The sequence below is a fragment of the Gossypium raimondii genome, chromosome 1 (genome assembly GCF_025698545.1).
Source record: "Gossypium raimondii isolate GPD5lz chromosome 1, ASM2569854v1, whole genome shotgun sequence".
Lineage (NCBI taxonomy): Eukaryota > Viridiplantae > Streptophyta > Magnoliopsida > Malvales > Malvaceae > Gossypium > Gossypium raimondii.
This window is the reverse complement of record NC_068565.1, coordinates 1,371,394-1,384,222: the sequence shown is the minus strand read 5'-3', so window position 1 is coordinate 1,384,222 and position 12,829 is coordinate 1,371,394. Positions and strand designations below refer to the sequence as shown.

General features: G+C 29.9%; 1 protein-coding gene across 2 annotated transcripts; it reads left to right on the top strand.

Moving 5' to 3' along the window:
* Window positions 1-9,305: 9,305 nt before the first annotated feature.
* Window positions 9,306-11,963, top strand: LOC105774229 (transcription activator GLK1). 2 transcript variants are annotated; one of them, XM_012596642.2, is made up of 7 exons: window positions 9,306-9,447; window positions 9,525-10,037; window positions 10,191-10,331; window positions 10,465-10,809; window positions 10,897-10,959; window positions 11,084-11,203; window positions 11,553-11,963. In XM_012596642.2, the coding sequence occupies exons 2-7, from the start codon at window positions 9,582-9,584 to the stop codon at window positions 11,700-11,702; spliced, it is 1,275 nt and encodes a 424-aa protein (XP_012452096.1). In that variant the 5' UTR covers window positions 9,306-9,447; window positions 9,525-9,581; the 3' UTR covers window positions 11,703-11,963. The 2 variants fall into 2 exon arrangements, with proteins under 2 accessions (XP_012452096.1, XP_012452087.1); XM_012596633.2 differs by having other exon boundaries at window positions 9,366-10,037.
* The last annotated feature ends 866 nt before the right edge of the window (window positions 11,964-12,829 follow it).

Sequence of the window (12,829 nt, the reverse complement as noted above, 5' to 3'; positions counted from 1 at the left end):
ATATCTACTTACTATTATATAAATTGTAATAAAAAGTAAGAATTGAGACTAAAAAATATTAAAGAAACTAAACTCGTTTAAAAAACAAATTCAATAACAAGGGCAATTGAGTAAAATGCACTTTTAGGCAATCTTATATTCCGTCGACCAAACACCTTAATCTTACAGCCCAACTAAATCAACCAAGCAAGAGGTACACTCGCATTTCACCTGTAATCTTACATTCTCATAATCCAATTACGGAATGTAATTTAAAATTCGACAAACCAAACGCTCCCTACAATTAAAGTAATTTTATACACTTTAAAATTTTTTTGTATGATTAATATTTTCGTAAGTCATTCTTTATTAATTAATTGCATTTATCATGCATGTAATAGTTATCAATATTTTTTAAAAGTTTTATATATTAAAAATTATTAAATATTTTAATTTATTTAAATTTTTATATGTAGGATGTAGGTGTATGAAAGATAAAATATGAGAGTTGAATTGTTAAAATATTAATTATATAAAATAATTATAAAATGAGTAAATTTATAGTAACATATATAAGCCCTTATCTTATATATATATATATATATATATATATATATATATATATATATACATATATTGAAAAATCAGCCTTAATAAATGGTCCTCACCTTGCCCTTGAAGTTTGAAATAGTTTTGGTTATTCAATTGAAGAAAAGTTTTGGCTATCAACATGTCAATGTCAATAAAATTCTTTCTATATTTATATTGACAGAAACAGTTAGTTGATGTAAATTTATATGAATTTTTTTGGTTAAAATATGTTTTAAGTTTATGTATTCTTTATAAATTTAAAATTTAGTTTATATATTTTTATTTTTAGGAATTTAGTCCTCTACTTTCTAGATTTTAAAATTTAGGTCCAACTATTAATATGTTAAAATTATTTTCTTAAATTTAAGTTCATTACAATATCGTTTTTGTTGCATTGCTACCAAGTGAGTATTTTTTATTTCAAAATGTCAAACCAATAAATTTAACAAGAAAAAGACATTGTTAACAATTGGACCTAAAATTTGAGATTTGAAAAAATAGGATGACTAAATTCTTGAAAGTAAATGTACAAGGATTAATTTTCTAATTTTTGAAGAGTATAGGAACTTATGTCATATTTTAACCTTTTTATTTCTCTTTAAGAAAACTTTTAAGTTCTTTAATGACAAATATGAAATTTGTAGTTGTTGACTAGAGGATTTCATTGGAAATGGTTTGCAAAGTGTTGTTCGTCGAAAGTCGACTAGCTTCTCGATGGGTTAGTGTTATCCTCGATAAGGGTTTTATCTTTTAACTTTATTGAAGGCTTGAGTCCCTAAAGAGGCAATGGATTCATAGATTGAAAGCACCTAATTGGGTGCCTGAACAAGCAAACCATAAGCGTTGTACATGGTTGGAATTGAATCCCTACCCTATAAAATATAGTTAACTCGGGTAGTAGCATTCTCACTCTATGAACTTGTCATCTCTTTAGGTAGTTGGTCTTTGGTAGAGTTGAAAGACAACTTCTAACATGGACAATATGGACCCAATGAGTTATCTTCAACTCTCAATGGACGATTGTAACAGCTCGTTTTTAGTGAAATCGGAACAGTGGTTTTGGGACCACAAATCTGAGTCTGCCATAAGAACAAATTATTTTAATATTATTGCATGGTCTGCATAATGATAGAAATGTCGTATGAAAATTTCATAAGGAAATTTTTACCGATTACATGTTTAATTAGATAAAAATGACCAAATTGCATAAAATGCAAAAGTAGAGTTCTAGTAGCTATAGGTATCAAATAGATATGAAATTCAAAATTGGAGGTCCTTATATGGCAAATAAACCATTAAGAGGAGTTAGCAGATAAGTATGATGATTCATCCTTGGAAAATTAAATAAAGAAAAGGATGAAATTGGAAAGTAAAAATAATAAAAAATGATAAATGATAAAATAATGAAAATATCATATTTTCATATTTCCCAAAATTAAAACATGGAAACTCTAGCCACGAAAACCTAAGCTCAAACCAACTTATTTTGCTTAATTAGGTATGTTTCTTTGTCTCGTTTTTAGTAATTTTTATATTTCTGAGATCGTAATAACTTAATCTAGCTATCTCGGGGATTTATTTGCAAAGTTATTAAGGTATTAAAGTTTTTCCATAGATGAGTATGCATGAATTATGAATTTTTATGGTAGAAAATGAAAGATTGTTGTTAGATAAACAACTTTTGTAAAGTGAACTTTGATGAAATTGTGATTTAGGGAGTAAATTGTAAAGATAAAAAATTTATGGAAAAATTTGAATTTTGTGAAATACATGGGCTACTAATGTTATATGTAAAAATTTATTAGGCTTGTAATAAGGATTAAATTGCATGAATTTCATTTTCCGAGCCTAGGGATGAAGTTAGAATTAATTAAAAGTATAGGGCAAAATGGTAATTTTACCTACTATGTGAATTGGGTTGAATTGAATGTAAATTGTATTAAATTGATGTTAAATTCATTCGTATAGATATGGATAGATCAAATATAGAGTTAAATTTTGTGTGCACAAATATTGTTAAGGTAAGTTTGTGTAACTAAATTGTATATTTATATGTTTGAATTGAATGTTGTGTATATGATTATATTTTTTTCCATGTATATTAAATTAATCACATATCCGACGATGACTGACAAGTATTAAGTCCCGTTTGAATAAATAAAATTCGATGGATACAAGGTTCCCAAATTGGTTGTGATCCTGCATGTGTTACAGACACACCACAGCTCAAAAGAGCGTCTTGTTATTAGCTCTCATGAGCTTTCCGTTATATGGTTTTTGCGAGCTTCCCGTTAATAGCTCTTTGAAGCATGCCATTTGGTTGTGATCTTGTATGTGTTGTGGGCACACCATAGCTCTTATGAGCGACTCGATATATGGCTCTTCAGAGCTTCCCGATTAAAGGCTCTTTCATGAGCTTTCCGATTATTTAGCTCTCCGAAGCTTCCCGATATTGGCTCACTTGAACCTTCCTGGCTTCTCGTTAATGGCTCTCTGGAACTTCCCGTTACATGGCTCATTTGAGCTTCCCTTTTTATGGCTCGAAAGAGCTTCCCGTTTACATGTTTGCATGAACATTCATGTATATGATTTGACGGATTATAGTTTGGTACACCTTGCGTGTACTTCCTATGTATCCATCGGTATTTTCAATGATTCAACGGATAAAATCCTGGCATGAGAAAAATACGAGTACTAAATGAATCATTTCTCGTATAACCTTGAAATACATGGAATTGATATATGTGAATACAAGATGTGGGAAATTTATGAACATGGGAGTTTGATATTTGATGAGCTCATTCATGTTTCTTGAAATTCATACGAAATACATAACTAAGTTGTTTGATGAGGATATGTGTTTAGGATATTGGCTATATTGCTTTGGGTGTATTTTGTGTACTTACCTTATATGTAAATAAATGGTAAGTTAATTTTCCGTTATACGAACTTACTAAGCTCTAAAGCTTACTCTGTTTATTTTCTCATGTTTTATAGTACTCGGAAGCTCGTTAAGGTTTGAAGCTGGTCGGAGACACATCACACTATCCATTGGCCCATTTTGGCACAAATATAAAACTAATTTTGGTTATAATGGCATGTATAGGTTAAATGGCCAATGTTGGCAAGTAAATGTTTTGTTGAGATTAGCCATTTGAATGGCTAGTGTTTGGTACATTTTGATATATATATATGTATGTGGTATCACAAATTGGGTGTATGTGTGTGTGCATGAATGAATGAAAGTGAAATGGAGATTGAATATGCATATGAGTATTAGGTAGACATGAAAATAAATTGTCACTTGAGGTGCCTAAAGGCACATTGGTTGAATGTGGTAATATGTCATGTTTAAGACATGATTTTGGTATGTTTTGAGTGCTTTGATATGGTTTGTAAATGTGAAATTTATTGTATTAGGTTTATGCCAAAAATTAGGTGAGAAAAGTGGCTTGGGAAATGACCTATTTTCGTCCACACTGGTAGAGATACGAGCGTGTGTGAATCACACGGCCTGACCACACGGGCGTGTGTCCCCTGCATTTAGGAAAAATTTTGAGATTTTGCGAAAAATTCTCTAAGTACCCAGTTTAGTCCCAACTTATTTCTAATGCATATTTTGGGCCTCAAGGGCTCTTATAAGGGAAATTATAATTGATTATGATTAGTTTATGATATGAATTAGAAATGGTATGAAATGTTTGTATTTGATCTGTAAATTCTGGTAATGCTCTGTAACATTGTTCCAGCAATAGATATGAGTTAGGGGTGTTACAACGATACTTCTCAAACTTCTCCTATTAGTTTCCTGGCAATGAGAAGCCAGAGGAAGGTAAGGATGATGTTAATTCATCATGCCCCTTATGCCCTAAGCGACACAAGTGCTACAATGACGGGACAAAATGTCTAATGAAATCAACATCCCCTCAATAGTAGACAACAAATCAAATAAGCAAAAGGTTAAAACTTTGTGTTAGGAATGCAAGTCGGGCCTTAACGAAGTTGGCAAAGACTGAGACCTTGGACTTTAAAGGTACATTATGTAAATAATGTGTGGACACTATCCAATTTTTTTTGACTTAAAATCCCATCATGTCTGGCTCTCGTGTAGAGTTATTATAGTCGAGGTTAGTTATGTTCAATTTTTACTTTGTATTGTTTAATTATATTTATAATGATCTGGATTTAATATCTTTATCATTGCGAATCATATAATTGTAATTCCATCTCAAACTTAGAAATAAATTCTAAAAATAAACCTCTATTTTAGAATATGATTTAATGAAAATATTTTTTGTAAAATATTAATTTAATAGTCAATAAAAATTTATTTAAGAATATATTTTATAAAATTGGCATAATTATTATATAATAATTTAAAATATCTTTTAACTCGATGTAGATTTGGCTCATGCGATAATGACATCATAATGTGTAATTTATAAATATTGGGTTATGAAAATATATTTATTTTAAATTCAGAAAATATTTTTTGATCGAAAAATAAAATTATTTTAATTTCTTGTGGCTACCATTTAAAGATAACGAAAGCACAACGACTGCAAGCCGAAACGACAATTCGCAACACTACAAAACGACAGCGACAAAAATGCTAGAAAAGGAAAGTACACGTTTCAACCGATTTGCAGAATATCTTTTAAATTGTGGTCATTGATTTTCACAGCAATTCATAATTGGAGGGTTTTTTTTAATAATAATAATATTATTATTATTATTATTAAAATTATTATTTAATAATATTATATAAATGCTGCTAGAGATTGTGTGACCTCAATCCCGTCACTTGTTATAAAACAAATACAATGGCAAAATAAGGGGCCAAAGGTTTTTCAACCATTAAATAGATGTAGTTGAAACTCATCTTATATAATTATTTTTTTAACATTAGTGAATTTCTTCTTATTTGCTCGTTTTCCACGTAAAATCTTTGTGTTTTTATTTTTTTATTGCTTTACGATTATTCTACCGTCATTATCTATGGTTTATTATAACAAATATAATTATTAATTATAATTTTAAAACAAGAAAAAAGGATAGATCAAAGGTTTATCCAAATTAAGAAAAACCAGGATCACATCTTTGCTAACGTCAAATCTCAATAATTCGAGTGTCTGATCATATTTATAAATTAGATTTTTTATATAAATTATTAAATTTGATACATTTTTCTTGTTTTAAATTATGTCATTCTCATTAAAATTATCAGTTATAAAATGATAAATAACTTTGTTTGGATGAAGTGAATTATAATAAAAATAAAAAATAATTTTAAAGATATGGAAATTAATATTAGGTGTGGTGAAAAATATAACATATATTTATAAAAATTTTAAAAATAATTACGAATTGGTTGAATTCATGATTTTTAAGTTCAAATTTCATCGTGTTTCCTTATTTTTTAAATTTATTTAATGTAAAAATATAAAATACACTCATAATTATATTTATTATTTTGTAAAAAGAACATACACTTTAACCATTTTCCAATTGAGTTGGTGACCAATTGTCTGGTTGACTCGTGACATTAACTCAGTTAAAAGCTTAAATATAACTAAATTTTGTCGCACCAATGATATGGGTTAAATAAAATATTTTATAAAATTTTATTCAATAATGAATACCAAAAAGTGATAATGAACCGATATTGTAACACTATTGAATATGTTTTGTTTAAAGATGATATTAAAGTATGAAAAGACAAAAGTACCACCATAATAATATTAATTATAATTTAAAAGAAGGGTATTTTTATAAATAACTAAGTTGATAACTAGGTCAAGGGTGACATTAACTTAGTAAAGTGTTTAAATATAAGCATTAGATGTAGATAGATGGATAATGTACAATTTATCCAAAAATAAAATGGTAATTTACATTTGAGGCCACTTAATTTAGCACAAATTTTCATATGGGTAACAAAACTTTTAATTTTATCAAATTATATCACTCAACTTCTATTATTAATAATGTTACTTATGCTAGTTCCGTTAAGTAATTCTAAATTCCCATGAATAGAATTGACTCAAAATCAATATGTCATCTGTCTCTAGACATTATCATGGGTTGAATCATTTGTGATTTAGATTTGAAGGTTCGTCCGAAAAGTTGGAGAGTTTGGACAAAAATATAAACCTAAAAAATTGACTTAAAACAAAGGCGGACCTTGGGTAGGATTTTCTTACACGGACCCGGCCCGACTCGAATTAGCCTAAACTTTTTTTTGCTGTTGTTATGGTGCTATTTTGCTATTATATTGCTGCTATTTTAGAGGCATCTACTTACTAAGTTGCAATTATCTTAGTGTTATTTAAGTACAATATATATTTTAATGTATTTTCTATTTGTTGGTAAACATTTATTTTAATGTTTTTAATGTATTTGATGTATTATATTTTTTAAATTTATTTTTATATAAACATAATCTCAAAAAATCAATACGAGTAGGCTAGGCTGGGCTTGAGTTTAGCTTCTTCTTTTTTTTTAAATTGGGTCAGGATTGGGTAGAATTTTAGGCCATTTTCGGGCCATACCAAATTTAAAATTTTGCATCAACCTAGTCCTAATCTTACTCTGCTTGACCCATGATTAAGTCTAAATGTCTTTAATAGGACCCATTCATGTTGAAATTATTTAACAAAACCAGTCTAAGCAATCTAATTTGTTAATAATAAAAGTTTATTGTAATTTACACGAAAGTTAATGTTAAGTTCATTGATGTACAAACATTGTTGCTCTCATCATTTTGATTCGCAATATATTTTAAAAAAATATAAAAATTAATATTTCATTTCACATTATTTATATACACATCTAGTGGCTGAAATTAAATGTAGAAGTAGTTATTATCACTTTTTTCTTTGATATTTATGATGCTAGGGATCTATAAGTGAAGGTAGGGATCTACAAGTGTACTTTCTTTGTTGTTTACTCTCAATGAGACAAAAAGTGAAAAGTGACCAACCAGCTCCTGATATTTTTTACAAGAAATTAAAAGTGGCATTAATTTATTTTTTTCTCGTAAATCAGTAACACAAATTATTTTATGAACTTTTTCCTCCACATTATTTATAATCCCTTTTTAATAATTTAATGACGTTTTAATAACTTTTTCTATGTCATTGACCATAATTTTAGTAAATTTTTGACACATATTAGGGTTTAGGTTTGATGTTTGAGATTCGAGGTTTAAGGTTTAGGCTTCGGGGTAAAAGACAAAAATTATGCGTTAATGACATGAAAAAAATTACTGAAATACCATTAAATAATTAGAAAAAGGCCATAGATGATGTGGTTTTAACAATTTTGTTAAATTCTGGTTCTTTACAACGTCATTTTTTAGTTACATTGATATTGAACGAGTAACTTGTTTTTATTTCAAAATGTCACACCAATAAATTTAACTAAAAAAATAACAATTTTAACAATCGATCCAAAATTTGAAATCAAAAATAGATAAACTATAAACCCTTGAAATTAAAAGTATAAGGACTAATTTCTAAATTTACAAAAGAGCATAGGAATTTATAGAATATTTAAACTTATTTTCATTCGAAATTAAATTTTAGCATTAAAATAATAAAACATTGATCGAGACAAGTTTTGCGAATATTGAATGAATTAAAATGTTTGAAGATAATTACATAATCATCCAACTTTTTTCTTTTTTATGCAATAATTATGTGAATCCTCGTACATATGCTTTCACCAAATTGAGAAATTGACGGACATAAATTGATTAAGGATCCTCATTCATATATTTTCAAAAGGATACCTAAAATGTTGAATTTTGATTATGGAATTACAATGATATGAGTGAATCGATGTTAAACATCTTACGTGGATTGAGATTAGGGTTAAGCAATTCAAAATCTAGAAATTAAAAATCGATTAGAAGGGGGTGTTTGGATTGTTTACGAAACATCTAATTAAATATTTAATTTCTGTTCCGTTTTTCATACCATTAATAAAACCCCCTAATTGATTTGGTGTCACAAGCTAATGGTGTACTAACTCAGTTAGAAAATTATTAATATGCCATTTTATTAAATGACTACTATTGTTATTTTGATGGCATTTTGTCTTTCATTATTTTATATAGTTTTTAAATCAAAGAACTCAAATTAACATATCTAGGGATTGAATTAGCTTTAATGAATTTATAAATAAATTCTTTACGATTACACCGATAATAATTCTCGAGTCAACTTAAAATTTTTAACTTTTAACATAAAATGTTTCCTATCACCATATTTGTGTATCTATACTATTAATAAAATATTTTCATCTGTTATTATTAATCAGTTCCAAATAATATTTTCCATTGTTTATTGTATACTATTTTTAAATACAAATTTATATTTTAAACATATGATTTTCATACTATACGCGTGTGATAGAGTTTCTAGTATATATACACTGCTTGAATGATTACTTCATATTCGTTTTACGATCCATGTTCGGGGTTCGGAACTGCCTCTTCAAGTACTGTCGTCTCCAAAGTTCGAATCTGAATCTTAATTTAAAATTTTGGTTCTTAAATTTAATGTGTGCTTGGCACACTCCTATAGTAGGGTATGATGACCCAGCAAACCCCATTTGAAGAGTAATCCACTTCTACCCCTTCATTATTATTATTTTTAATAATGGAATTTTAATAGCAATATAGATATAGTAATTTTTAATTATTATTTATAACATAAATTAGTCTTTAAAAAAAAATTGGAAGCTTTCAAGCCAAAGCTCCAAATAAGAACAAAAACATATACAAAAACAAACAAATTGCAAGAGGTCTCAACTCTCAACCCAAGTTGTGGTGCATATCCCATTTTCCACACTCCATTTCCCCAGATTTTCACGGTACACAAACAGCCATAATTCTCAACAACTCGTTATATATATAATTTCTGGGTTCAATCGTTTCTTGTTGTTTGTAGTTTTGGTTTTAATCTTTGAAGGAAGCAAAAAAGAAGGGAAAAAAAAAGTTTGCATTAATGCTAGCTGTGTCACCTTTGAGGAACAACACAAGCAAAGATGATGACGAAGGAGAGATGGAGAGTACTTTCACAATCAGCTCCGACGAGTTCCCGGATTTCGCTGACGGGAACTTACTTGAAAGTATCGATTTCGACGATCTTTTTCTCAGCATCGATGTTGATGGCGACGTGTTACCTGATTTGGAGATGGACCCCGAAATTTTGGCTGAATTGCCCCCCGCCGGCGAGGAATCGGAGATGAATGCGTCGGGAGAAAAAACGGAGGAAAGTGATAATCAGAGGAAAGATGAAGAAGAAAATAAGGTTTCGACGAGTAAAGGCGACGAGGAAAGCGTCAGTAAAAGAGAGGAGCCTAAAGCAGTTAAAACAGGCTCTAAAGATGGTGATAAGGGAAGAAAATCGTCAATAAAAGGAAAGAGTAACAACAACAATCAAGGCACTCGAAAATTGAAGGTAACTGATACTCGGATTTTAGGGTTTCATTTAGTTTGTCCAGAATTCTATGGGTTTGAGTATTGATACTTTTTGCTACGCATTCAAAATCCGTCACTAAAAAGAATTAGTCTTCTTTGTTGCTAATTTTCTCTTATTTTGAATTGTTTGAAGGTGGATTGGACGCCGGAGCTTCACCGGAGATTTGTACAAGCGGTGGAGCAGCTAGGGGTTGACAAGGCGGTGCCGTCGAGAATTTTAGAGCTTATGGGAATTGATTGTCTCACTCGCCATAACATCGCCAGCCATCTTCAAGTAAATATAATTATAACCATTAATTCTTCAAAAAAAATATTTTTTTGGCTGTTCATCGATTAAAATTTTAAGAATTTCATTAAATTTGTTGATAAATATATATATTTTGTTATAATTATGTTTTGTGGTGCAGAAATATAGATCTCATAGGAAGCATTTACTAGCTCGTGAAGCGGAGGCGGCAAGTTGGATACACAGACGGCAAATATACGGCGGCGCTACGCCGGTTGGTGGAGGAGGGAAGCGAGATGTGAACCATTGGCTTCCACCCACAATGGGTTTCCCGCCATCAGCTTCACCCATGCACCACCAGAACCACCTTTTTAGGCCATTGCATGTATGGGGTCATCCCACTATGGATCAGTCTTTAATGCACTTATGGCCAAAACACTTAGCACCCCCTCCGCCACCACCACGGCCAGCTTGGGGACCTCCACCACCGGCAGACCCTAGCTTTTGGCACCATCAGCACCACCGTGTATGCTCCTGTCACCCTTTTCTTTACTAGAAATCTAAAAGTAAATTAGCTGCTAAAAGTGTTTTTTTTTTTTTTTTGGTTTAATAGGTACCAAATGGACAAACCCCGGGAACACCGTGCTTTCCACCCCCATTGACGGCGGCACCAACGGTAAACCGTTCACTCATTACTGTTTTGGATGCTTCTTGTTTTGTATACATGTATGTATTTATATAATCTAATTAAAATGATTAGGTTATTAATTTAGTGGGATTTGGTGCTAATTTACATGCAGAGATTTGGTGCAGTACCGGTGCCGGGCATTCCTCCCCACCATGCAATGTACAAAGCTGACACCGGCATCGGTGTCCCGGCCAGCCAATTACGTCGCCACCCTCTAGTCGACTTACATCCGGTTAGTAGCTTATACTTTGTTATCAATGAATTAGTGATAAAACACCGACAAAAACTTAAATTTGAATATTATTAAAATAACAATTACGATGAAAAAAAACTTAAATTCTAATCTTAAACTAAACCAATTATTTTAGTTATATTAGTTCAATAAACAAATAAAAGCAAAGCATTTTTAAAAATTTTTTTTTCTTTTTCTTGGATAAACCTTCATACTTATGATATAAGATAAAATTTTTAAGCATTTTTAACAAAATAACCCTCAATAATTATTATTGACGTTAAATCTATGATTTCATCCATAATATTTATAATCTTTAATATTGATATCTACAAACTATGTAACACAGTCGAAAGAGAGCATCGATGCCGCTATCGGAGACGTTTTATCGAAACCGTGGCTGCCGCTTCCTATCGGGCTGAAACCGCCATCAACGGATGGCGTTTTGGTGGAGCTACAACGTCAAGGAGTCCCAAAGATACCACCTTCTTGTGCTTGAACCGCTTCCGGCCCACAGCGGCGAAAACTGTTAAATCCGACGACATATCTCGACGTTAAATTCATGTAGAAATCTAATCCTTCAAAAGGGTTTTTTTTTTTTTTTCCGGCTAGAGTTGCAGAGCAACTTGGTTGTTGTTTTTGTTCCCGTGCGAGGACAGGTTTATTAATTAAGGTTGCCTAATCGATCCAATGTCTTGTAATGAAAAACCAGTTTTTTTGGTAATGGTTTTAATGAATTGAGATAATTTATTTGGATTTATGTTTTGATAATGAAATTGTTGGGTCATTGTCAATAAAATAGTGACTTAACATTTCCCATTACTCTTCTCAAAGAAAAAAAAATTCCCATACTAAATTAAATTGATGTAGGTATTTAATTGATTTTTTTAAATTTAGGAGTTAAATGATTTTTTAAAATAATTCGAAGGGTGTAGTTAAAATATTAAAAAATGGTGAGATTAATGAGAATTTTAAACAAATTTAGAATAACTTAATTAAAACTTTGAAATAAAAATAAAATGTATAATGATAATTTTTAAATTAGAGGGCTTAATTAAAATTTTCAAATAAATCAAAAGAATAGTGAAAATTTTCAAAATTTTAGGAGTCAATACCATCCTACCTTGATTATTAAGTTTTGATTAATTTAAATAAAATGAATGGTAAAATACGTTGCAATTAAGTAACACTTAGTGTATGATGGAAAGTGATCGCTTTATTTACATTCTCATGAATACGGTAATGTAATTCCCATGATAAAACACGATAAAGTAGTTTTCCCATGTAAATTGAAAAGGTAAAAAATTATATTAACACAAATTAACTCTATTTTATATTGGTTTAAGGTATTAGTCTATTAATAAATGTAAAAAGAAAGGTATTGCCTCCATCCTCCTGTATGATTTTCTCTGTTATATGAAATACTTATTATTTTTCAGAGAATATGGGTAGAATTGTTTCATTTAAGTTGTGTAGGAATTGTGAGTTAGACCGCATTTGGTTTTACATTCCTATGATTTAATTATTTGTAGTTTTGCTCAAAGCAATACCTAAAATCAACCCTTTTTTTAACATTCTTATGAGTTAGTTTTAGCTAAAACAAATACTGATTTCAATAATTCTTTT

What these genes read in the sequence shown, in the direction of transcription:
- LOC105774229 (XM_012596642.2), top strand. Translation starts at nt 9,582, where the DNA reads ATGCTAGCTGTGTCACCTTTGAGGAACAACACAAGCAAAGATGATGAC. An exon ending in AAGGCACTCGAAAATTGAAG is followed by an intron (nt 10,038 to 10,190) that starts GTAACTGATACT and finishes AATTGTTTGAAG; the next exon opens with GTGGATTGGACGCCGGAGCT. An exon ending in ACATCGCCAGCCATCTTCAA is followed by an intron (nt 10,332 to 10,464) that starts GTAAATATAATT and finishes TTTGTGGTGCAG; the next exon opens with AAATATAGATCTCATAGGAA.